The sequence below is a fragment of the Thunnus albacares genome, chromosome 23 (assembly GCF_914725855.1).
Source record: "Thunnus albacares chromosome 23, fThuAlb1.1, whole genome shotgun sequence".
Classification (NCBI taxonomy): domain Eukaryota; kingdom Metazoa; phylum Chordata; class Actinopteri; order Scombriformes; family Scombridae; genus Thunnus; species Thunnus albacares.
This window is the reverse complement of record NC_058128.1, coordinates 17839704-17866529: the sequence shown is the minus strand read 5'-3', so window position 1 is coordinate 17866529 and position 26826 is coordinate 17839704. Positions and strand designations below refer to the sequence as shown.

General features: G+C 39.2%; 2 protein-coding genes and 1 long non-coding RNA gene across 17 annotated transcripts in view; all 3 read right to left on the bottom strand.

The window, feature by feature from the left end:
• Positions 1-2374, bottom strand: part of LOC122975619 — a 292897-nt gene extending 290523 nt beyond the window's left edge. For 3 of the 14 annotated variants that reach the window (XR_006400748.1, XR_006400751.1, XR_006400744.1), the window contains exon 1: positions 1679-2373. This is a non-coding gene — a long non-coding RNA (uncharacterized LOC122975619). Of the gene's footprint in view, positions 1-1678 lie in introns of all 14 variants that reach the window. The other 11 variants (XR_006400752.1, XR_006400742.1, XR_006400741.1 and 8 more) reach the window with 9 other exon arrangements.
• Positions 2375-3177: 803 nt separating this feature from the next.
• Positions 3178-16501, bottom strand: etnk1 (ethanolamine kinase 1). The gene is made up of 8 exons (XM_044342704.1): positions 16202-16501; positions 14461-14720; positions 13465-13605; positions 11721-11863; positions 7693-7776; positions 7405-7565; positions 6354-6427; positions 3178-6161 (listed from the first exon to the last, which is right to left on the bottom strand). The coding sequence occupies exons 1-8, from the start codon at positions 16346-16348 to the stop codon at positions 6089-6091; spliced, it is 1083 nt and encodes a 360-aa protein (XP_044198639.1). The 5' UTR covers positions 16349-16501; the 3' UTR covers positions 3178-6088.
• Positions 16502-18939: 2438 nt separating this feature from the next.
• On the bottom strand, positions 18940-26005 carry pyroxd1 (pyridine nucleotide-disulphide oxidoreductase domain 1). 2 transcript variants are annotated; one of them, XM_044343957.1, is made up of 13 exons: positions 25678-26005; positions 25475-25555; positions 24872-24991; positions 24226-24354; positions 23405-23478; positions 23020-23216; positions 22826-22923; positions 22542-22644; positions 22325-22440; positions 20878-21000; positions 20153-20290; positions 19871-19960; positions 18940-19360 (listed from the first exon to the last, which is right to left on the bottom strand). In XM_044343957.1, exons 1-13 carry the CDS (start codon positions 25753-25755, stop codon positions 19202-19204), a joined length of 1506 nt encoding a protein of 501 aa, XP_044199892.1. In that variant the 5' UTR covers positions 25756-26005; the 3' UTR covers positions 18940-19201. The 2 variants fall into 2 exon arrangements, with proteins under 2 accessions (XP_044199892.1, XP_044199893.1); XM_044343958.1 differs by having other exon boundaries at positions 22325-22437.
• Positions 26006-26826: the final 821 nt, after the last annotated feature.

Below are 26826 nucleotides of genomic sequence, written 5' to 3'. Positions count from 1 at the left end.
CTTCTAGAGAATGGTAAGAAATTACTTGTTTGGTTTTGGGCATGAGGCATGAATGGGTTTCTAATTTAACCCTTGGGAAGGCAAACTGTAAATATGTGCATTACTGGAGCCTGTCGACGCATTCCTTTTACTTTTACAACACAAAGACAAACCAGCATATCACAACACCCCATCCTCTGGTGGTTTTGACCAACTAATAGGCCTAAACAGTACTGCTGTCAGGAAAATATGTAAGCATAAAGCAAAGCTCTGTTGTCATGCTCACAGATCCCCTCTGAACACCTAAAGGATCGTCAATTTTTTAATTCAACCCATATTGCCTTTATTTAGACTTCATTTCACATCTGGGCTCCAAAACCAAATTGGGTCCTCCACAAAGAAAAACTGGCTCAGGGCTCAATGCCACAAATAAATATAAGCCTATTTCAATGTGATGTTTTTTCAATAAATTCAGCCTTTTCTTATTTGCTCTGAATAGGAGGGTTCAATACATGGCATATTAATGTGCTCTCTTCTATTTTAAATATAGAAATCTATGTTAATAAGCGTTAATATCACAAATAATAAATGTCCAATAGGATTATTTTTGTACCCTGTGGTGAGCTTTATGCCAGGTTTGGGGACCTGTACACATAATTTCTTTCTATAGGTTTTGCTGCCATCTTTTGGTCATCTCTGGTACAAACTCTCCAAGGAGCAAAATACACACGTCTTGCAAATACTGTATATGCTTTCTCAGTTCTGGCTGATTGAGTGTCGGGCTCTGATGGGAAGAATGTAGATGGCAGGATCTCTGAAGACACACAGACCCATCATAGCAACATTCTGGTGCCATAATAATATTTGACTCTGTCGTTTTGTTGCTTGCACGGCCATCATTGCCAAAAGAGTGATCTGGTGTCATGCAGTGACAGGGCTGATTCATTTGAACCATATGAGTCAGACTGGGAACAGCTGTTTTTTTAGGAAGGGACAGTGAAACTAAATACTCATTTTAAGATGTAAATTGGACAATGTGTCATTTTACTGACACAGGAAACAAATCCAGGTTTGTGGTACCAAACCAAACCATAACAGTGAATTGGTAAATCGGCTTTAGATTTATGCTCAAATCAAAAAGAAACAATGCACATATCATAGATACATGACTTACACACATTTCTTATGTTAAGAAAATCTCAGCAGACAAAGATATACAGTAAAGATTATACTCATACAGCTTGTACTGAATACTGAAAAACACTAAAACCTTCACAGATTTAGTTACAGGTTTATGTTCACCTCAAAAAAATTAATTTAAGCCAATCAAATACACAAACAACAGTCTATGTGCTTAGCATACCAAAGACTGCATCCAAGACCTACATTATAGTTACTTATTGAAGCTCATTACTCACAGAGCACAGTTAAAAAAACAAAACAAGAATGAAGGAATTGTCACAACCAACCCAGCAGACCTTCTGTACATTCACATGTCAAACAGCAGGTGACTGAACAACCAAATTGTTCAAAGCTCTGTGTCAAGACAAACCCAAGCACATTAAATATGACCTTCATAACGTCAACAACACCTCAGCGAAGAGTAAATACTCAGCGCCAGAGGATATTTCACCAGGTAACAAACCAGCAGGCCAGGTGACAGACAGAAACAAACAGCTAGAGAGTGTTTATGACTCACGTTATTTGACGTCGAAGGCCCATTCTCCTTTTTTCCATGTCCAAAAGTCGATGTCCAAGTCTCCATGTCATATAATATCCCACTGCAGGTAAAGTTGTGATGGTCATTTTGTTTGTTGCTAGCACTCCTCTTCTCCACTAGTCGATGCTATCACATCGTTAGCAAGACGTTTTGTTTGTTTTTAGGCTAATAGTCACATGTCATTTCAGTTTCTTCTCCCGAGGCCTTTTTCGGTGGAGAAGTCCCATTGTTTTGTTTTCTTGTTTAACATTTCTTCAGGCGTATTTACATTTTCGAGGAGAAACAACTTGCGCGTTTCCTCCAAAATTGTATATGCGGTTTGTTGCGTCGCTTCTGCGCTGTGCGTCGCGGGAGGGCGCCGAAAGTTCAAATTTGTTTAAAGGGCCAGTGTAAGATTTAGTAGGATATAGCGGTGAGTGGATACTCCTACCCTCACCCTCCCCTTTCAAACCTGTAGGAGAACCTACAGTGACCGTGAAACTCACGAAAATTCATAAACTGTAAAAAAAAAATAAAATAAAATAAAATAAAATAATAATGGACGTAGTCACCATGATGTCACCCTTTGGCTTGTGCACTCCTGTTTTGAAGCCTCGAGTTTGCATTTTGACCATCACCATCTTGGATTTTTGGAGCCAGAAATGACCATATTTGGACAAGAGGGTGGAGGTAACCCTAACGCTAGTGGCTAGCTTTTTCGGCCCCAGAGGTTACTGCCTGTGAAAAATGTGACAGGACCTCTCAAGAGCCAGTGTTTGGTTTGTCCGTTCTGGGCTACTGTAGAAACATGGTGGTACAACATAGTGGGCTCCATTGGAAAGGACCTGTTCTTTATGTAGATATGATGGGCTCATTCTAAGATAACGAAAACGCAACAATTCTTAGCTTCAGGTGATTATAAACTAATTTAAAACTACTTATGAATATTGTATTCCATTTCTTCCAATAGGCCCCCCTTCACACTGGTTCTTTAACTTTGACCTGAGTTGCACAGACCTTTGTGGGTGCAGCACAGCCAGTCGCTGTCATTGACCACTGCTTAAACTGAAAGATGGATGAAAAACTAATTACTTATATTTCTGAATTTCCAAAACTGTACAGTAACAAACTCTGGCTTTATATCTAGACCAAAAACACACAAAAAAAACACAGACAAGCTAATACACAGTACCGGCTATTAACACAGGGGGCTCTGTTTCACTGAATTACACTGAGTGAAAAGTGAGGGTGTCACAGCCATTACATTGAAATGATGTCTATGTCTATTGAGTGATAAAGGAAATCAAATTAAAATTGATAACTACTCTGGTTAGTAATTATAACATTAAAGATTCTGTCTTTAGAAAAACTGTCCTGCCAAAATATTACCATGCATATTTTAACTATGATTTGAACCAGTAAACCTAACATAGACAGAGAACTCCTTGTTTAACAACTTAAGAGACAGGAGATTAAATAAGACATAAATAAGACATAAATAAGGGTAAATAGACTTTTATTTCTCAAAGCATGTTTACAGTATTGAAAATGTCATTTTTTTAAATTTCACCTCTTACCCCAGGCAACTATTCACTTTAATGTAACTTTTAAAAAACAAAAGAAAATAAAACAACTTCCTCTATGTACATTCATTCACATTTGAGAACAGGCAAAGATATTATTACATTTTTTTTACTGTACATATAAACATATGCTACAGTGGCCAGAGAGAATGCATAAGGACAGATTTCTTTACAATGTTAAATACAAACACACTTCTGAAATTTAGTGTTCTAAGTAGTACTGAAATGACCTATGACACAGTGGAAATTCGTTTGTTTGATTCATATGGATGGGAAAATAAAGCCTACAAGCAGTATTTCAGCAGTGTGCTTATAAATATTTTCAATATTCTGAATATGTGGCAGTAGAATTTGACAAACTGCATGAATTTATGTGTTATATGTAAACATAGTATGATAATCTACCTTTCAGACACCCAACAGAAATAATATATAATCTCCCACAGGCCCTTCACATGTTCCTCCCACACAACTCAAACAGTTAATCGGTACCATCAAGTACACTTTTATGGAAGATTTTTACATATTTTAAAAGCCAATGTACAAAGATTTCAAATTCTTATTAGGTCTGAGTCAAACTACTTCTTCCATCTCAATTCCCCATTGTGAAAGACACACAACGCTAAAGAAAAGACAGAAGTAATAGGCCTAACCTTCAAACTTCAAAACCAGAAGTACAAAACAAGAGCTTTTACAGGCACACTGGCAGACTAACACTTCAATACCTACTCCTTCACTATGGTAGATGAACAGTGCAGTGTGAACATGAGTGGACAATCCAGTCTCATCAGTATTGGTCTATTCACGGAGCATTGCACACTTGTTATAGCAGAGAGCCTTTGGGCAAACTTGTAATAAAGTAACTTGTTTTGGGGTAAATGTGAAAACAAACTTGTTTCACCGCGTTTTGCACGCAAGTTTTAGGTTTAAATTGCTCAGGAAGCTCAATTCTTTTTCTTTTTTGAATATATTTGCCCAAGATTCATCTGTTATTGCACCAGCAAACATCCACACACTCTAAAAGACCACAGCTGTAACATTTCCATTTAAATAAGTATAAAAACTGAAATTTCTAAAAAAAAAAAAAAAAAAAAAAAAAAAAAAGGTCTTCATTATCATTCTAATTCTCTTTGTGCTACATGGAAAAATGACAGTGCGCATTATGTACAAGCAAAAAAAACAGATGTCAGCACTTTGGTGTAGGCTTATCAAAATAACCAAGAGATGACGTTTTTCAAAGGCCTCCTAAAGCTCCTTTTAAAACACTAATAAAGTTAAACGTGAATATTAACAGTGACAGACAGCAGCCATTATTTTTCTTCTCTCCAACAGATGGTGCTCTTGCTCCTCAGGTCCCACTAACAGCTGGTTTTCATTGCATTTTTTTTTTTTAACTTCAAAACAGATGTGTCTAACTTTACCGAGCTGACCAGCACTAAGAGATAAGATAACCAACTTCACTTTCTTTCTCCCCAAAAGTTCCATATTTTTCTACAGACCTTAATTTCAACATTGAGAGCTTAAAATGACAAACGCGAACAATCTGCAAGGCCCTATCACCATGTGTGAATAAGAACTGGTCTACAAGTATAAGAAATGGTCAGTCCTGCGTTCATAAGGACTGAACAGCAGTGTTTTGTAATATCTAAAGATAACTCCCAAACTTTCCCTGACATGGTTTGGTCTTGTCTCGTACAGCATGGCTTACAGCCAACGTCACAGTGAATAATGTTCCCCACACTGCTGACTTACCATGTGAGCTACCACTAAAATTCCTGTCTAACATTATGAACAATGGAATGTTCAAATTACAGTGAAATGCATGTGTGTCCCCTGTCGAGATTTAGACAAAAGGCACGTGTCAAAACAAACATGAAACCTACATTATAGTGAAAAACTCAATTGACTGTTCAGTGATATACAACTATTAAACTCAGGGGAGGAGGTTGGATGTAAACACAAGATGCTCTCCTACAACTTGATGTTTCTACCTTCAGTCTAGAAAGCCAAAACACACAAGCCCTCACCAAACTACACAGCAACAATGACTACATGGCTATTCTGGCACACCACCCACGTACAGTATGCTGGGGAAAATAAGGGTGAAAACAAGAGTCACAAGGCAGGCCATAAGTTTTTTTTGCTTAGTGTGGCTTTCATCACATGGGATTAAGGACAGCACTGGCCTTTCCATCTTGTCATTTGTTTTTTTTTTAACTTGGTTACTCAGCAAACAAAGCAGGCTTTGTATTGCTTTTCTGTCATTATAAATTTGGTCGTTAGCTGGCCTGTCTCTGGAGGGGTTTCCACATAAAATGTTCATATGAGCTTCTATGAAGTTGTCTCCAGGCAATCAAGATTAGTGTTTGGGCCACCTGTCAGTCATGCTGGTGGTTGCTATGTATTGGTTGTGAATGAGGTAATTTTCCACCCACGTGGTACCATTTATAGTTATTTGAGCTATTCGAAAAGCTCCTTACAAATACGCAGTAATCATGTTGATATCCTAATTGATATTAGAATAATTTAAACGACTACAGTAAATGTAGCCATGTGGACTTCACCTTATAGCAGGTCTTACAATACTTCACACATGCCCAGACTACAAATGATTTTGGGCTACCTCCTGGTTATTAAATGTGACTGCAGATTATGGATAAGACTGTGGTCCATTCAATCTATAGAGATAAGGACATGTGGATGGGACATGTAGGCACTGAACAGTTCTGGCTCTTTCCTACATAGACCCCTAGAGGGCGCTGTGCAGTCATCATGTGAGGCACAGAGCAGGGTGGAGGGTAGGAAGAAAAGGAGGGGGCAGGGGCTTTTATTCTGGTAAGTTCAGTGCAGCTACCTCCGGTTTCATCTTGAAGTACTGATTGAAGCGCAGGACTGCATATCTGAGAGTAGAGACACACAGAGAGAAGAGTAGTGTCAGAGATAAGATAAAAATGTATGTGACATGTGACTTGTGTACGTAACATCTTGTTCCTAAACATGTGATTAAATAACTGAAATCTGCTGGACAGAAGAAAATAAAATAGCTCATGATAAAAGTGTGAATGCTGGTTTCTTTCAAGGTGGCAACATACCCCAAGAAGTCAAAGTCGATGGTGGAGAACTTGGCCTGAATCAAAGCCCAGAGACCCCAGAAGAAATGCGATGCCTAGATGAAGAGGAGAGAGAGAGCAAAAACGGAGACACCGAGGATTAGCAAGCGCTCACTGTCTAAAAGTAAATGTCGTTTCTAATTACCCAACACGGCTCATTCGAGCATGTACAAAGCCAGCAGAAGCCCTATGGCAACCACAACAAATAGCTGACACAGAAACACAATTGCTTCACTTGCCCATCCTCCACACTGTCCTCTTTTTCCTCTTGACAGTAAACAAGACAGAGTGTAGCTCAGGGGAGAGCGGCGAGCCTCACAAGGGTTACCAGTTGTCATTAAGAGTGCCAACCATATGCTGGCCGCCTCAGCGAGCACATCACAAACATCCTTCTGTCATACTCAAGAGCAGGTGTGTAGGTTATTGCCCACATCACTCTGCACTCTGTTTAACCAAATCACACTATAATCCATGTTTACTGACCCAACACCTGGCAGCAGGCCTGGAAAATCCACTTAGGACAAGCTGCTGGGCCTCTTACTGTACTCTACATGTGTTCAGTTTCAATTCTTTAATATTGACTGTAATTGGGAATATGATCCAGCTGTTACACACTAAGTATTACAAAGACAGCATATTTGTCCTTGACCATACAGGATACGTCAAAACTAACATATAATTTCAAATATTAATTTATTATTTTTTTGCTACATTTTTTTCATATTCTGTCCAGCTCCAGTGACATCTTTGTTTTATTCTTTCTCATCAGTCTTCACTACCCCACATGAAAGAGTTTAGTGAAACAGAACCCAAACAGGAAGTCATGTGCCTCTACTAGATTATCAAGAATCTCAACATTATTCTTGCACTTCTTCCTCAAGTCAAAGTGTCAACACGAGTTCAAACTGATATCTGATCACAACATGACCAAAAATAACCAGAACGATCATTTAACAGTAATCGTGTAGTTATATTAAAAATCCTAATTATAATCTTCTGTGATTTATAATGCTGGTGGAATACAAATACTTACCAGGGCAAATTGGTTGACTTGGACAAAAAGAATCTCCACCTCTCTGTCAGTCACCTCACTGCACTGGCCTTTATGCTCCTTATAGGCTTCCAGGTAGGAGCGGAGCCACTGCAGCTGAAAGGCCCGCCCTGGATAGTGACTATAATCCACTTCATTCAGGCCTGGAACACATGAAAGTAAACATTTATGAGCTCAGTATGGGGCACTGAAGTCTTAATAAATGTATGAATGTGAACACATATTTTAGGGAATATTACACAGACATGTTTAGCTACAAGTTGTACTTACCAGCAAACTCATTGAAATGATTCCCAATGTCGTAGGCTTGGTAATTGTACCCAGCGTACTCGTAGTCAATGAACTTTACATTGCCTGGAAAGAGAAGTAGCATTGTTTAGGCACAGATACGAGAAGCAGACATAATATGAATGTGTTTTCCCTTTGATAACTCAGAATGTCAAGGCTTTTCATTTCATACTGTAACTTTCTTTCTGTCTAACTGGACTGGCTGGCTATTGGCCGATTGTGCGGGCGAGAGGTAAGAGTTTGCATTTTGAGGAAATAAGCTTTTGTGAGAGACATCACCACAGAAAAATGAAAAGGGGAATTAAGAGACATTTAGACTTAAAGGTATTCTTCTATAAATAAACGCTTATCACATGCAAAACAACGCAACCATTCTTAGATAAAGGGAAGTCAGAGTCAACATAGAGATTCAGGATAGAGGTTAAGTAAATGTGGGAAATTCTATGCTTTTATGTTGTCCTTGCAATTTTTAGTTTGGTATACCTAAGAACTACAAGAGAAATAATTGAAATGAGAATAGAAAGGTAGCTTGCACATCTACCGTAAACAGTCAATCTCCAATGGTATCTAAGGGAGTTATCAGACCTTTTCCAAGAAACAGCAAAACAGGCAGCCAGGATACATTAGCAAAGATGAAAATGTGCAAAGCCTGATGTAACACATGGAACACATACAAAATTAAAAAAGGGAAAAAGGAGTACAGCTGGCTTTCCAGAGAGTGTTTGTTTTGGATACGTGCACAGAATGAGGGAAAAATGGCCAAGTCAAAGTTCTGTTTTGAGAAGAAATGAAAAAAAAAAAGGAAAATAAAGCAGAGAGACAAAGGGAGGAAGATAGAAACATACAAAGAGACACTAACATGCTCTGTAGAAATGTACAGTGAGCTGCCAAAGCAATCATACAGCAACACACAGTAAGGTAAGTGCTCTCTCAGAAACTTTTTGACTTGCGTAAAACTATGTGCTGACACAGTAACTGAGAGCCAATGTCTTTTGATGTTTCTGGGGTTACCTACAGAACAACTAGAAGTCAATACACAGTCAGACTGTAGGCTTAAATCTGATGTTAGAGCATTGAGAGAGAAGGTCAAAGAATGTGTTGCTGCCTGATTGCAATTGTAGGCCACTGAAAATGTGACGTATCTGCATACATTAATAATGAACACAGAGGGAAGCATTCAGTCATGAAGTGGCTCATCTCAAAATACAAACCCTTACTTTAACAAGCCCAGTTGTTACAGAGATGTTAAAAGACTATTTGAATTTTGAGGAAAAATACATTCAGTCAACATTAATGCTACTCTTTAATTTTTGTGTTTTGGGGCCTTAGCTTATTTCTTTGACCTAACATATAGAACATTAGTTTTTGAGGTGGTGCTGGACTATAGAGAAAGACACTTTGAGGTGGGTTACCAGCCGGCGTGTAGGTCCTAGCGGGACACAACTGAACACCTCCGGGCAGTGGCTATAGCCCCCCTGTGCAGCAGATGAAAAGGTTGGGGCAAACACATCTTTCACACATGCTCACTCTCTCACTGACACATTTGTCTTTTATCCATTCTTGCTCCCACGCACAATGTCGAAACATCAGGCAGAGCTGCCAAACCCCCGATCCTTTTCTCCCCCCCCGCCTCCCCTCGCACATGAAACCTCCATTCCCCTTCTCACGACACTCCCCTCCAATGCTCCCTTCTCATTTGTCCACTGTGAACCCAATAGCGTGACACCTCTGCTGCTTCTGCAAATGACTGAGTCTTTGAGAGGCTTCCTGTAGGCTGCTGAGCTGCAGATTTTGTGACCCTTGGGACCGAGCGAAATGTGTGCAAATTTTTTTCTTTTTTTTCTTGAAAACATCTGAGTAAAGTGAGAGGGGCACGGAGACAAAACCAGCTTGTGATGGGGACAAAGTAAAGAGAGACAAAAAGAAGAAGAAAAACTAATATGACACTTGTTGAGTGAATATTTTGAACTTTTAACTGTATCTTAAGAAAACAGCAACAAAAATGATCAAAATTTCCAATTTTTGCTTCATGGTTTTATCAATACAGGAAGTGGTGGCTTCTCTGTTGTTGCCTTTGGCAGACAAGTGGTTTCAAATCAGCACAGACAGCTGAGCAGAAATGACAGGAAGCAGCGTGGTAGCTGTTAAATCTCTTTTGAAGCCCACTCTGTTTTCCAACAAAAGGCTGTATATGCAGGGTACAATAGAGATTGGGTTTACTACAGCGATGGTTTAGACAGTTTAAGTGGGCGCGGCCAGATACAGTAATTATGGCTTGGAGCTAAAGTGCTTGTACTCCATTAAGGTGTCAATTCCATAATGATTGTTATATGTAGGTGTGTTCTAGTTGTAAGTGCATTGACATGTGTGATCACACTAAAGGTAATCAGGAGAAGGGAAAATTCCTTTCTATTTTGGCTCCTAATCAATAATACTTCTAAACAGGAGTACTGATAACCTCAGCCTCAACTTACTGAAGCCTGAAACATGATTCTGCAAGTCTGCAAACATGAATAGAAGTTGTGCACAAAAGTCAACATTTCGACATACGAGAGCTTTACTTAACATTAACTTAATATTAGCATTTGCACTTGAGGCAATGTTGCATTTTTCAAAACTCAGTTTACAGAAATTTAACAGAGTTCTATGTTGGGTGTTGGCCGATTACAGTGTTACCGGATATCTTTGCTTGCTGACCCAATAAGCACTATGCAGAAGCATGTTTCAGCTTTACTGTAAATGGTTTGCCCAGCAATTCATGTACTGTGGCTATGAAGTGGAAAATTGCTTAGATGTACATTTAAGGCATTTGGCTGGCGAGTGACTTAAAGCAAGTGTAAATGATAAAAACATCTGTGTTATCACCACAGCATTGCAAGAAGCCTAGCAATAAGATGTCCGAGGGACAACTGGTGGCCGAGTAGCATTGGAGGGTGATATGGGTGCCATGAACTCATCCCGATTGGCCTGAGCAGAGGGCCGACTACACGAGGGCCCTCAGAGCCGACTGTGCGTGAGGTTTGTCTCTCTCCATTGCCTCCCCAGGGCAGGGCGGCGCAGTGCAGCCACAGCCTCAGCTGTCATTCCTAGGGGAAAAAGGCTAGACACAAGGAGCTGTGAGAAGGGCCCCACCCCTCGTCGCGAACGGACGAGGGGGCTGACAGCTCTTAAAAACACCCCCAACCCACCTCCCACATATATAAAAACCCTGAACTCTCCTTTTTCACCCCTTCTTTCTCATGTTCACCCCGCCATTCCTCTCCTACACAGACAATGACTGGTACAGTTTGACTGATATAATCAAAGTCGATCAGTGCGACACATGTTTGCCTGAGGACAGGTTGCTTGACATTCTTAGCAACAAAAAAAAAAAAAAGGCAACATTGCTAAAAAAAAAAGCACCGAAAAAACACATGCTATCAATAAAAGTGAGACTTGGTATGATGTAATGACAGTTTGTTCAGGCTGATAATGGTGGTTTTCAGTCTACATTTGAAGCACAGATTTAGAACGACAGATCAGACAGAATTTAGGAAACAGAATAGAATCCAAATTGGAAAACTACCAAAAATTTACTATGTGCCAAATATCTGAACAAGCCAATGATTACAGATGTCCACCAGGAATTTAAAAAGGTATGGGATATTGAAATCTGATGATTTACCACATATTTGCATACACAAAGAAAGAGCATTTGGCCAAATTTATTGGAGGCAGACACAAATGACTGTCCCAACCTCCAATTACATCATCTCCATCAATCGACATGCCACATTTGTGTATCTCGAGCAAACCGAACATCCAAATAACTGGATTCTCTTATCTGACCGTTCTAATTCTATGCCTGCAGCCCGATGAAAACACTGACAATGAGTGAAGCATGTGACAAGGGTTGAGGAAGTGCAGTTAATGCAATCCTACCTGAGCGGAGGCACCAATGCAGTTCACTCTACAACACAATTCAATCACACGGTAATGTCTATGACTACGCTTGTGCAGTTAATACTCACCTGCCTCCTGGTTATAGATGATATTCTTGCAGAGCAGGTCGTTGTGGCAGAGAACTACAGGGGAGCCCAGCACAGACAAGCTCTGCTGGAGCCACACCAGCTCTTCCCGGAGGCACCGTGGGCTGGGCACCTCCGTGTGCAACCTGGGGGGGGGGAGGCAGAGAGTGGAGGAGGGTGAGGATATTGATGAAAGGTAGGAGCAGTTATTGACTCAAAGACAGATGGAGGTAAAGTCAGTATGAGGAACCTGAAAGTAGAGAGTTAGAAATAGAAAGGGAAGAAGAAGAGGAAGAAAACAAACCACGATGTGTAGTCTAATTTTACAGGCTGGCACTGTGTTTTACAAGACACAAATGAGAGACAAAGAAATAGTCATAATCAATTTAACTGCAGATACATGTATATGACACTTCTGAACGATGTCTAAACCTAATTTTAGCTAGCATGATAGTCATTATTAAATTAATAAATCATCAACTGATATCCTCCAAATGGAGGATTTAAAGATTTTGTGACTTGACTTAAATCCTGACTACAGCTTATTCACAACTACATTTCCATCCTATTAGGTTAGGTTTAATTATTTTGGTTAGTTTAGTTTTATGCACATACACAGTGCTACTTGTGCTACCAAGATACTTTTTCCATTGTAAATGTCATGAGAAGACCAGAGAGGAATCGGGTAAAACAGCAAACAAATAAACACCCACACACATTTCCTTCCCCTGGCTGCTTCATTTCGTTAATTAGTTAATTTACCGGAGATAATGCACCAAATTATGTTTATCAGATCATTACCACAAAGCTAACCATCATCATTGTTTTTGACTTCAGAATATAAGCCTTTAGATAGTGCAGGGTATCATGCAGTCTTCCATGAGTCTTTATCAGTATTTTTCACACAATGTTAATATTTGGGTGACATCCATGGAAATCAACAGCCTACAGAGTCAATGTTTGTTTTGGATCCATTTTGGGTGCCAATATCTATGAAGGTAGTTGTTATTACCAATGCAATTTTCAAACAATCAAGACTTATTAATGGTGCCAAAGTGCCCAAAGTGTGTTGGTGAACTACCACAATCATCATTCAATTTCCCTGTGATGCACTGCACTTCTGTTCCTTTGTGTTGATGCTGACACAAACTGAACGAAGGGGAAAAATATGTAACCTACATATTCAGATTGAGATATGTCAGTTAACTAATGCAATATTGATTTTAGCTTATGCATGCGTAATACTAGACTTCAAGCTCAGGAAAACAGGAGTTAATTGACTCACTAAATGTAATATTTATGTCCCCCTTCCCAGAAAGCAGTAGCAAGTATCAATCAACAATCTATTACTTTTTCTTTGAGCTTCATGTCAGGGTTAGTAAATAGTATTAATCTTATCAATAAATTTAATATTGTCCTTTATGTGTAAACTTTGGTTTTGAAAGGGTTGTTCTTTCTTTGCTTTTTTGCTCTTTATTCAGGATTTCAAATGAGTACTAAATTCAAGTCTAGGTAGCATAATGCAACTTTTATTGGTCTAAATATTGGCTATTTAAAACCAGATAACATGTAAGTCTGTAATGTTGAAACAGTGATTGGAAAAAATGTCCGTTGTCTTCTATGAGAGCTTTACAAATATGAACACATTTATCTCTAAACCTGGGCTGAAAATGAAACTGAATTATGCTTTGAGGCTTTCATCAACGTATGGAAACATTTAAAAGGTTAAACTTCTCTATGGTCTCACCTGGCGTTCTGCTCAGGGTCCTTGAGGTACTTGGGGATGAGAGCAAAGTACTTGCCCATCTTCAGCCACAGGTCAGACTGGGGCACCCAGCCGTTGTGGGCATGGATGGCATGGTACTTAGCAAGCTGCCTGGCAATGAGTCTGCAAGGTAGAAAAGAAAAACAGGAGGATTAAATTAGCAAGCATCAATTCGCAAACAGGCTCATGTCAATTAATCAATCAATCAATTAATTGTATTACATTATGGAGGGATCTTTATTATTTCATAAATGGGAAGGAAGGTACATTCTTGTCAGAGGGTCAAAGAAAAAAAATAGAAAAAGACCAAAAACAAAACACTTGGACATTATAAGAACAATTCTATTTAATTTATTTTGGTTTCTTCATAGTATAAATTAGTATAAATCAGCACACAATTATAAACAAAGTTGCTACAATGTCATATTTCAGGATGAAATTTGTTACCTATCACATATCCTCTGTCTATCAAACACAATGGATCATTTCCAGTTTTACAGACTTTTCCATGTTCAAACTCAAATTAACTTTAGTTTTAAAACCAAATAAAACAATTACTTGACCGTGTAAACATGAATTTTGGGGAAACTATAAAAGAGTTGAATTTCTTAGAATTTTGTATGAAATTTCAAGACTTTGACTTCAAACTGTTGCTACTGCGTCATCGTTAAAATAGTTCCATATTGCGCAAGGAAAGGGTGGACCGGTGCAGGAGGCGAAGATGGGAAGAAGAGGAGGGAGAGAAGGGGGAGAAGACAGAAAAAGAAAGTAAAACTGGCCATTCAAGTCTGGCCACTTAAAACAAAACAAACCTGTGTGTCACTGTCAAGAATGCAAAACTGGCCCCAGGGTGATACTGCAGGCAATACAAGCATCTGTATTTTAATAGTGAAATTCCTAAATGACAAACTCTTGTGTCAGAAGAATTTGTGAAAACACCCCTCTCAAGATTGTTGCACGACTATGTTGCATTTTTACCTGAAAACAGGTTGGCTGCGGATGTGCTCAGGCTCCAGGGCGGTTCCCTGCAGAAACTCGTAGCACAGACCGTTGTTGAAGGTGCAGTACAGGCGCGGGGCACAGCGGTGTGCATGTAGTACTCTAAAACTTTTCACTTCATTTTCCCTATCGACCAACAGTTCTGTTTTATTGCCATAAATACGGACCAGAACCACATCTTGCATGACCGCACCCACGTAGCAGCCCAGCAGCTTATTGGTTATCCCATCTGTGAAGAACTGCAGAGACAAACAGAAGGAGGAGTGGAGAACAGGTGAATCAGACAATAAAAAAAAGCATAATTTCTCATGTACTTCAACAATCTTGACGCCTACAGTTGGACAACAGTGGGACCATCCTCCACAACATGCCATTTGTACCTGAAAACCTACATTGTTATGAGTATTACATAAGTTCTGAAAGGAGTCAGAATCTGGCAAATGACAGGATACAGAGGAGGAAATGAACCTGGTCATGAAAAATTAAGTCAGTAAATTATGTCTGAGTTGATTTAAGCTGAACTGTCTCTGTTGTGAAGCTGGGTACATTTTTGGTGAGAGGTGGGGGACGTTCCAACATACCAGCCCTAATTGTTCACTCTATCAGGGATTGACTGAGAATGACAGGACTGTCAGGAATTTTATTTTTCATGAGGAAGCAATGACTGGCATTTGCTGAGTTCCCATTTTGCTCTCATTGACGAAATACAGACAAGTGTGGCAGAACATGTGACCAGCTCCCATCCTCACTGTGTTTACCAAGTGGAGACACACCCCCATTATGTTACTGGACAGGGAAAATAATCCCCTTTCCAGGTATCTGCACAGACAGTAATGTTGCATTGCTGTGCTACTCTTAAGATTTGCAACCATTGTGTTCCCTTCTCTTTTTGCTGTAAACACTAGTCCTCTTTGACCAAGCAAAGTCACTTATGCAAAAAAAAGTTGATGCAAAATCTAGGGTCATCTATCATCTGTTTCTTCCAGAATAGTCTACACATTAGTAGGATTACATAACCTATTCTTAACACAAGAGTGGCTTCTCAACCTGCCTGCCAATCTCATAAATTCCAGAAAGGCAGTCATTGGGGCGTAACATTTAGGTCTTAACTGGCAGATATACCTCTCTGTCACCTCATTACATTGCTTACAACACTCACAAGTGTGTGTGTGTGTATATATATATATATATATATATATATATATATATATATGTGTGCATTATATATAGATTATAGTATGACGTCGTTACAGTAACTCATATGAACAGGCTTGTCCTGGTGTGCAGGCTGCGCCAAAAGCGGCGAGAAACTCCCACTGTTTGATCATGAGCAGAGCTGACGCAGATGCTCATTTGGAGAGGAGAAACATTAACCCTAACGGGGCGGAAAATGACCGCAATATCTCCCGACCTACATAACATGGCAATGAAATCATCTATCAATCTGACTCAATGTCAACAGCAAGTTTTATAGCGTCCGAAGTGTACTTCTGGGGGATTTAACCTCCCTGTGGCGTCATTATAATAGCTCGCTTCCTGTGACATTTGCTACTGAAATCAATGAGGCTAGTTTAAGATTAGCTAGCTACGTCAGAGCTGTAACGTCACTTTTTTGCGTTTTTAATCAACATTGACTGTAAAGAAAGGAATATACACGCCAAGGGACATTGTGGACAAATTGTACTGAGCAGTGAAATGTTAAAAATGAAACAAACGGCACCTTCATTTTAACCTCGGATGGCTTCCAGCTCGGTCTCAGCTCCTTGATCAGCTTCAGAGCACCGGGTCTGTAGTCGCTTTCGTCAACTGTCACGTCTATTTTGGGCACAGCGGGAGCCTCGTCGGGGACGTGAATGTAGTTAGCCATGGCTGAATGTTTGTTTCTGTAAATATCTTAACGCTCGGACAATTACGGGGAACTGAGCAGCCGCGAAATGCGCAATGTATGAAAATGTTAGACTACGCGGCGGGTATATAATCGTGCAGTAGTCAGTGTGCGGCAACGCCTCTCAAAAAGACCCACCCACTCTCAAAAAAAAAAAAAAAAAAAAAAAAAAAAAAAAAATTCACCCGATGCATGACGGTAGTCTATTGAAGGAGCGCTTGATCAAATTGTCAGCGTACACCGCCGGCGGAGACTAGTCGTTAAAATTTTAATACGCACAGACAAGAAAACAGGCTTAAAACCTGTTTATTCAACTCTTGTTATTTTGTTATTTTCTTTATGTTGTGTGTTGTATGTTTTAACTATGTAGTACTTTGACATTCCCTGCGAATGAAAAGCACAGTACAAATTAAATACAATTTTATTATTGTTATTATTAATTTAAAAAAGAACGTCTTAAACACATAAACGCCTAAACACATGAAGTCTAAACACATATAAAAGTTAAAATTTTAAAAGTCATATTTTATTATATACCATGTATATAGTCATTGCACAATTAATAATTACTACGGCTATTTTACTACTCTTGTTATTATACATTCTACGTATATAATTACAGCACAATTTATAATAATAAGCTTTTCTATTTTACAATTTAATTCTATTCTATTGTGTGTTATGTGTGCTGTTGTGACTTAAATTTCCCTCGGGTTTAACAAAGTATTTCTTATTTGTAAATCGGTGTTCCTCGGTGCCACACACAAGCGTACGGTGTAACGCCGACGTCACATCCGTTATCTACTTGAATGAAATAAGCTTTGTGTCAAGTCTGGGCGTTTTAAATGTCAGTGCTGTGAAGGCCAGCAGTCTGACACAGAGAGGGCAAATCCACTTTAACTCAAGTTAATCTGGCTTTTTAGTGATGCTTTTGTGACTATAATGTATTTGTTTAGTGGTTATTGGCCACATAGTAACTGACTGAGTTAAAGATCATACTGCCCTTGTTTTATGTGGTAGCAATAATGGAAGACCATGCTCTCACCACAACATAATGTATTGCTTTGTTATATGGAGGTAAATTATTAAATATAGAGTATTTATTAAAAGGGGACAGTTACTGTATATCATGAACAAGTCAATATAATATTCTTTGCATGAAGCATTTAGGCCCATTGCCACTTGCACAAAACTTATGTAAACCATTTTAAAGCTGTTTAAAAAAGTCCACGTGAGAAAACACTCCCCTTGCAGAGGCTTGTCCACTCTAAATATATGAATCTAAATATACTATGCATCAGTGGTGATACCTCTGGTGAACTTCCTTCTTCACAATATTGCTAAATCTTGGCCTTAACACAATTTGATTATGTATTGCCCACTCATACTCCTACGCTGGCATCCAATTCATGCCAGCCCTGACTTGGTGCTTGGTGACTAACACACATAAAAAACATTGCACCAGTTATGTTGCTATTCTAGCAATCTCCATGTTCAATAGGGATTTGAATTTTATCTTGATACATGCGTCACTTTGATCAGTGTGATTCACCCTAAGTAATGCCCTGCTCACCCCCCACACAGGTATCACACTCACAGCCGGCAAAAATGCCTTGCGCAATCAGTCGATCACTTCCTGCTGGCAACATGGCAGCTCTACTTGAGCAGAATGGAGGCTGTCATCTCGCCCAGGGAAACTGTATCACCAGCTCTTTAAGGAAAAAGTGTGCTGTTTATTCATGACACCCACTGATTTGTTTCCCCAGTTTTAAATGAGGCAAAAGAACTGGAACATGTCCCCATTTCCCCCTCACTACTAGAGACCTTCTTGCACAATCGTTGCTTTACACACGTTGATTTTCACTTGTTTTGCATAATGCTCTGTGAGTAAAAACACAAGGTTTCCGTATCAACCTTTATCAGCCAAGGGAGCAGCTAAATCAATGTGGGCAGGTTCCTGTCAGTGATGCAGTGACCCCAAAGACAAATAACACATACTGTATATATCCATTAAAGCACAAACCTACGTGCAAACCAACAAGTGAGTGGTTGGCTTCTATTTTAGTTACTTAAATCTCCTGTGGAGGTAGCACTTTCCACTTGACTTCTAATGCTTATTGTCCTTTCAAAAGTGGATTTTTAGGGGATTTTCAAATAGCAGAATCTCCAAGAGCAACATTTCCATGGAACAACAGACAGTATTATGTGAGCTTGATAGTGTCTATTGTTAAAATGCCTGCTGAGGCACAGGAGGAGGTGTTGCTGCGGTTTAGGTTGAAATATGATCACGAGTCTCTAAGCCAACAAAGCAACAAAGGGATTTTTCTTGTTTTACCATCAAGTAATGGTGAACATGTCCTATTCTTTAGCATTAAAAAAACATCTCTGTACTTTATTTCAACCTTGCTGTAGTTTTAAGTGGTGAATTTTGCATTTAAGCTACAACTAAGCCAACAGTTTTCCAGTGTGATTACTGAAATGAAACCTAACAACACTGAAATATACACCCTTTTTTGTTACAGTAAATCATGTGAGATAGCCTTTTTTTTTTTAAACACAAGTACACATTCACCTCATTTGTATTGGACAATAATTTATTTCACAGCAAAAATATATTCTTTACTTTACAAGTACATAAATAAGAACCAGGATAATCTCCTTTATCACACAGCTGTTTGTCAGTGCCAAAAGAAAAAATCAGACACGCCTGTTTGTTTGGACACTGAATGCAACTTTTCCCCCAAATTCTTTTGAGCCTTAAATTCATATTTCTGCATCAACGTCCTCTGCCTTGCATGATTCTTGAGTTTGCAGTGCTCAACATGCTCCAAAGTCTCAATCGAAGTAGTCCTCTATATCAATGTTGGGGTTGAGCAACTCCTCTCCGTACGGTGTCAGATCCATCTGGTTGAGGATCAGGTTCTCAAAGGTCTCCTCAAGGTCCGTTTCCCCGATCAGCACTGCTCCGACCATCCTCCCTCCTGTGAGAACCACCTGGAACAAAAAATCCACAGGTAATCTTAGTAAAACTTAAGCTTGACATGATGGTTTCTAAAGTGTTGGACGAAATGATTACAAGGATCACACCTTCATGTGGTAAAGTGTGAGGCAAGACATCTTTAAACGCTGAAACATCTATTTATATATTAAATTTCCACAAAAACAGACTGATTCAAAGTTTTAAGTGTGATGTTTTCTATCACCTTCCTCCTCCTTTGCTACTGACTCACTACCAGCATTACATCATAGACACAGAAAAACAGTGGAGCCTTTCACAGTGAAAAAAATTCCAAAATCACATGGCATATTTTCCAGATGCCACTGGCTCTCCAAGAATGTATAACAGAGTCCTAACAACTTGAGATTTTGATACTGTTTACGTAAAAAAGGGACAGTTCACTAAATTTGTATGTAGAATAACGAATCCTTTGACTGACATTGTTAAGACACTAAAAACATCAACACACAAGAGTATTAACACATTCTTATTCTGTTCAGCGTCACCTTGACATACTCCACGCCTTTGGTGCAGCGTACCAGCAGCTCCTGGTCGGGCCCCAGCCCCTGCCCATTAAACTTTCCCAGCAGGACCACCTGTGGAATTACCAGAAGAGAGGAAGTTGTTTAAATGCACAGTGTGAATGAGCCTAGAGGTAGAGAGGACACTCATTAGCACTGCTAAATGACTTTGAAGTAAAGGAAAATGGTTATAATAATTAGCCAAGCAGATGATTAATATGATGGTTATTGTTTAAATCGCTTCCATTGCAGTAAAATTTCACTCACCTTGTAGTTGAAGAATTTAGTAATATGTGAGAAGAGCTCGAAGCAGAAGTCCAGTTCTATTGGTTCTGACAGGACGTGTGCAGCCATGCAGCGACCCACGTACCAGCCCATCTGACGGGCCTGCGTCCACAAACGCATCTGCACACAACATATAGTACTGTTTTTCAGCTTGTCAGCTTCTATATCCACTCTTTTAACTTCCTGACTAACCTGTTATTGGAGCAGAGAAATATGTAAATTTTACAATCTGGCTTTCTTCCCAATGACAGGGGAACTGAACCATGCATGCTTGTTAATAGGCTGTGATCAATTCAGCATTAAATTTACTTATTTAGAACAAAGTGATATGGTGGTGCTGGCAAAACAAATGGCAAAACATACACTGTACTATAGATTTTCACAGATGTATGTTACCACACCATTTTCTAAGTACTGTGTATACTGGCATGTTGTGTACTGGTATTGCTATTTTGATAGTAACTATGAGTAAATTTAAACATGCTCACTAACTCATATCGAGGATATAAAGTTTGATTTGTTTTTGCTTTAGTTTGCATGTTTAATAATTAATGACGGGATTCAGTTTAGTTACATTTTACAATTATGTTTGTAGAGCTGTTATATTGTACTGAATCAAATTTAATCAGGCAGTAGTAGTAGTTTTTAAAAATGAAAAGTCTGAAGAAAGGAAATGGCATCTTACACAGCTTTGTCTGTCAGCCTACCTGCTGCCACAGTGGGCTGTGTTCCCAGCATGCAGTGCACACATCTCCTGCGGCATAGACATCTGACTCTGATGTCATCATATAGTCATCTACCTGCAGGCCTCCGTCACCTGCCACAGCAAACTTAACACATACAACCAAAAACAACTGTCATTTTTAGGGACCAATATATGATTATCTTTTCTGTTCACAAAGGGTCCACAGACACAAAACACAAAGTAACATGCAAACTCTTCTCTGCTGTTGAATTTACAAATGTGGTTGCTTTACTTTGGGGAAAGCTTCCTAGAGGGAATTCAGGCTGAAAACCAGAGTGATAGAGGCTCATCTGTCCTTCAGTGACCTCTAGAGGCCTCAAAACACAACTGCTGAGAATTTAGCCTGATTTCTGGGTCTCTTATTGTTTACCAATAGTTTACTGTTTGATTTAAAGTCCCCTTTCAATCAAAAATCTGTTTTGCTTATTGTTCCTTCAGTTGGATGTTTGAGCTTCATTGCTCAGAATGATACAAGGAAACTCAAATGAATGGGACGGTGTGTCCAAACTTTTGATTGGTGCTTTATGTGCAGAGTTTGACATCAAAATGCTGTTTTCATATTCATCTGCTAGAGAAGGACATTTTCTCTGTGCTCATCTTATTGCATGATTTGTGACATCACAAGTAGTTTGGAGACAATCCTGATCCAGTATGCAGTATACAAGTGTGATGTGGAAACCTGAAGCTCCCAGTGTACGTACATCTGACACCAGGATATCTTAACCCTCCTGTTGTCCTCGGGTCAAATTTGACCCGTTTTCAAATGTTTTTATATCAGAAATATGGATTTTTTTCATCTAATTGTCTGAAAATCACATGGATGGTTCCATACCACACACTTTGCAAGTAAAAGTAATGATCACTACTTTCATTGGGTCAATTTTGGGTGTTTTATTAAAATTTATAGCACCTGTGGACTTTTGTCCTCCCAATTACACATGAAGCATTGATTAACTTTTCATATCAATAGATGTTACTGGCTGTGAGGTCATGCATATTTGGCCACTTACAAAGGGACAAATAAGACTGTAGCTAGGCTTCATATTAACAGCATTACATTACATCATCAAACCTTATGTAACTGTGGGCAGACCCTGAAGTGTTGGTCCAAATAAAAGGTTACTTGGGAGCACAGGAGAGCTAATTTCTCCTTATCATTTGCCTGCCCTGGCGTTTCTTTTCAAAACTAGGACAGTGATACAATGGCAAACCTAATGATCATGGAAGAAATGTAGTCCTGATTTGCCATTTGATGTGGTTTATGTGTCAGTTGGTCAGATATGTGATCATATGATGGATAAGGGACAGCAGGAATTATTTGAATTGAATTTAAAAAGATTGTGAACATCCCTAAACAGCTGACAGACTTACAGATATGATCTGTTTTGAATATGGATGAGTGTGCTTACATTGTTGCCATGGAGAAATGGCTCAGTGTTTGGCACGACACCGGTGGCACTGACAACAAAGTCACAGCCAAATGTCTTGCCATTGGTTAACTTGATGTAAACAGGCCAGGTCCCTACTGAGAGAGAAGAAAAGCTTGAGGACTGAAAAGTCGGAGGAAAAAAGGGGGCAAGAAAGGGATCGGTCAGTTTAAATACAAGCAGCGAATCTAGTTCTCACCGGTCTCAGGTCTGAGTGTTTGCTGTGGGGAATTGAGCAGTTCCTCAGAGGTGAAGATCTTTTCCACCTCACACTGGTATTCCACTGAAACTCTGCGGGACACCTGAGCACACACCAGCAGAGAGAAGAGACTCAGGAAAAGCGGAGGGAGGTGTAGCGTAACAGAAGGTCAAGAAAGACATATAGGTTTATTCGCAGCAGGAATTTTCTAAACAAACAAGCTGTTAGGATTAGCACAGAGGTATTCAGTAACAAAAAGGTGCACACTGCACACACTATCTCACCTGCTCTGCTCCTTGTAGCACTATTCCTTCGTGCCAGTCTGGGCCGAGGGCGCTGCCAGGCTCTGTGGGACCAGAACCACGCCCTCGCAGGTTTCTATCTGGGAACACACACAAAAACACACATATGAGCAATGTTTTGTATGGGAACAGATTCCTCTTTAGCATATACTTTTGAATGACTCCAGGATGAAGACCTGCTGTGAAGGTCTGTGACGCTCCGGCTGTTGGTTCCTCTGTGGTGTAGCGAGTCCTCTTACAGGGAACAGCTTTCTCTGGTTTGTCAGCTTCCAGTGACGGGATGAGGAACTGTGCCGCTCCGGCGTCAAAGAAGGTGTTTCCTATGGCTTTGTCCTTCACAGCCCAGATCACCTCACAGCCCCCCACCTCATACCTACACAGCACATATTCAATAACACCTCATAAATAAACCGACAGTGTGAATCATCTCTGGTGATGTTATATGCGGTGGTTCCATGGTTATGGGCTCAGTCAGTTAATCATTTTAGTTTAGATTAAAATATTGTGTCAGAGGAGCACATACAAAAGTTATAACCAGCATGCTAGTTTAAGTAGACTCACACTAATTCCAAGGCAATCCCTCCATTTCCAACGACAACGATTCTCTTTGCGCTGGATAACCGCTTCTGAAACTCCTGAAACACAAATACAAAGAAAACCACTGAGTATCAACATGTTTTTTTTTTTAAACCTCTAACCAGGAGGTTTATACTGGTTATTATTGTCAGGTTATTATTACTGTTTTTACTGTGAAGATTTGCCCATTTTTGCCCACTTTTGTAAACTCTAACAGCTCTCTTCACCAAGAATGTTTGTACTTATCTTTTATTGTTAAATGTATGATCACCTTACTTTCGTGGTACTTGTATTTTCTCTTATCTTCTATTTTTGGATTGTTATGCACAACAACACCAAGACAAAATTCCTTGTATGTGCAAACCTACTTGGCAATAAACCAGTTTCTGATTCTCACTCTCATTCTAAGGTTATGTTTTCAGTCCAATGTTTTGACTGTTTGTAAGTTCCCACGATATTTCAACCAATGTTTATACACATGTCTATTCAACAAAATAAAGAATATACAAACTTGATGGAGTACTTTCTTTTGTTTAAACAAATGCAACAAGATATTGAAGCAGCCACAGCAGTTGAAAAGGTTATGGATACACTTCTGTACACAGAACAAAGGCCGAACACACCGCCTATTTATTCTGTATGTTTGTATATCCAGTTTGGAGTTTACCTTAGAAGAAATGTCACAGTTACAAGACAGAAAGGAGCTTCTTGCCACTGTAAGAAGGTCCTTATTTGTTCAGTGTCTTCAGGAATTTCAGACCTGTATGTTAATAAAAATACAAACATCCCGAGCGAATGGGTGGTACCTGAGCGCTGTCTGTGTCCCGTATGCCCAGCACATAAGGATTGCCTTGAGTTAGGAGCTTAGGTCTGCCCCCACTGCAGATACACAGCTTCTCATAACCGAAAACACGACCATCTGCAGTTTCCACAGTCTGAGAGCAGAAAGTAGAATTTATAGGAGATAGTGATTAATTTTCACATCAAGCTTTAAGTCTTCTTCTCTCACTTTGGGAACATAATGATCTTTTTCACAAATTTAAGATGTAATTGTGGACATCTCTGTTCACATTTTGCCACATTTTTAATGCTAATGAAAGTCCTACTAGACATTACAACAGACTACACAGGGTTACCATATGTCCACAAGGTGGCAATAGTACGCAAATAATAGCCACTAGAAAGCCATTGTTGTGATATGCTGCAGGAAATCACTGTCTACACTTTGTTGAAATTATATCGTTACGCAATTAATTAAGGAATTAGAGCATATATGGCTTATATTACAGCTGATACTGCAGTTACTCACAGATGTTACATGTAGTCATGATGACCTTTTAAATCTAGATTACCAAATGAGTAACATAACATAACTTTTTTCTACACACCATTATGGAAATATCATAATTTATCTATACATTTATGTTATCCTCTACAAAATTAACTACTTACATGTGATTGTGTGTTGAGTGCTTTGACAGCAGAGTGGATGACAGTCAGGTTGGGGAATTTCTCCTCCAGGACACTGGATGGTTGCTCCTCCACGTCAAATTCTTCCAGTATCTTGGACACCTTCCCATAAAGTGGTTGTTTAATGAATACAAGGGGGGATATGTTGACTTAGAATAAGATAAGTGTCAATATCTGTTGTCATCATTTCCTGGATGACTTAAAGGGCATGCTCCATGCATTTATACAATGAGGAGCCCAGTGGCAGAGCACAAAATTAGCACCAGTTACCAGCCAAATGCTGGTAAAATATGAAAGTGGCTGGTAGGTATGCGTCAATCACCAGCCAAAAAAACGATGGTTATCGATTGACTGACTGGTTAAATTTTACATTCACAAGCCATTTGCCTGGTGGACAAAAAGTTTATTTTGCACCATGCCCAGTGAGAAACAAAATAAGATAGAACTAGGAGTAATAAACACAACAAAATAAATGGTCAAGTAAATGGAATTCAATCTATACATATATATATCACATTATAAACATTATACACATAACAGTAGTCAAGACTACATGACCTGACTTGTGGGGACAGTCATTCTGACCTGTTTATAGTTGGTCACTGCCTTGATGTGGGGACCTGCTGTAATCAGAGCCACGTCAGCTGACTGGATCTGGGATGATAGCTGTCAATAAAAGATGCATGTTATAAAACAGTAACTACAACACATGCATTACAGTTATAGTGCCTGGGTGCATAGATTTAACCTGTGTAGAGCTAACTCGTTACTTATGAATTCATTTTCACCTGCTCAACACATGTCACACCGGCGATGCCACCTCCCACGATCACAAACTTGTATGTTTTCTCTTTTTTATCTGCCATTGCTAACGATATGTAGCTAACACTAAGCTAGCTGCCGTGCATTTTCCGACGCCGGGATGTGTCTAAATGTTTCTCTCAGTGTCGACACGTTCATAAACATTTAAGGTATAACTAGTAAAAGGTTAGAGTGTCGAAATGTCTTTAGAAACTTTTTGTTAAAGCTAGCTGGAGGTTTCTCGTCTCTACAGCGCATGAAAACGAAGACCGAAAAAACGCAACATCCGTGTTTACAATTTACTACGGCAAGCAGGAGGAGGGTTTTTCAAAACGCGCGCTTCAATAATGTAATAACGAGCCACACGCCTTTGTTTTTACACCTAAAGCCTGAACAAACAACTATCTCATAGTGACGATAATATTACAGGTGTGTGCCTATTTTTGGCACTTTGTTTTAGTCGAGCTGTGTAACTGATGCGTCAACTCACTAAAAAGTTAGGACAGTATGAGTTACAGGTGTCAAGTGGAAAGTGGAGACGTGTAATATAAAGGACATCATATGAGTGAGGATATCCACATAAAGAACACACTGATAGAGAGGAATACTAAATATGATACTTTATATAGGATTATATTATGGGGTTTCCTGGTACCTGATTATCTAATTACAACTTATAAAAGGCAAATTTTTCTGGTCATGGGCATGACAATCAAATTGGTTTTGAATCATAATTTGTTTCTGACATGGTTTCTCCACAAAAAGGTTCACCTGTCTTGTTAAAAATTCTTAAAATTACATCACCTCCCTCTCCCTCATTGAAAAATCCAGAATGTATGAATATGCAAATTTTGTTCAGTTGAGTGTAAATAAACTTACAGAGAATTTGACTGTGAAGCGTGAATAATGCTGAAATAAATTAACACTGGATCGATAATGTAATAAATGAATGAATGTATATACACAGGTATATGCATCCATTGATGGACAGCTCATGTATACAATATATTATTTGTTATCTAGTTTTAGCCCCTGTATTAAAAGACCTGTAAATCAATTTAGTAGTAAGAGGTTCATCTCCACTGTTTTGAATTGTGATGTTGGGGCAACTCTGCTGTTTATATTTAGATCACAAT

What these genes read in the sequence shown, in the direction of transcription:
- pyroxd1 (XM_044343957.1), bottom strand. Translation starts at nt 25,755, where the DNA reads ATGGCAGATAAAAAAGAGAAAACATACAAGTTTGTGATCGTGGGAGGT. An exon ending in GGGACACAGACAGCGCTCAG is followed by an intron (nt 23,479 to 24,225) that starts GTACCACCCATT and finishes TTTGTGTTTCAG; the next exon opens with GAGTTTCAGAAGCGGTTATC. An exon ending in CATTTCTCCATGGCAACAAT is followed by an intron (nt 21,001 to 22,324) that starts GTAAGCACACTC and finishes GTATGTGTTAAG; the next exon opens with TTTGCTGTGGCAGGTGACGG.
- etnk1 (XM_044342704.1), bottom strand. Translation starts at nt 16,348, where the DNA reads ATGGCTAACTACATTCACGTCCCCGACGAGGCTCCCGCTGTGCCCAAA. An exon ending in CATCCGAGGTTAAAATGAAG is followed by an intron (nt 14,721 to 16,201) that starts GTGCCGTTTGTT and finishes TTGTCTCTGCAG; the next exon opens with TTCTTCACAGATGGGATAAC. An exon ending in CGCAGCCAACCTGTTTTCAG is followed by an intron (nt 13,606 to 14,460) that starts GTAAAAATGCAA and finishes TCTACCTTGCAG; the next exon opens with ACTCATTGCCAGGCAGCTTG.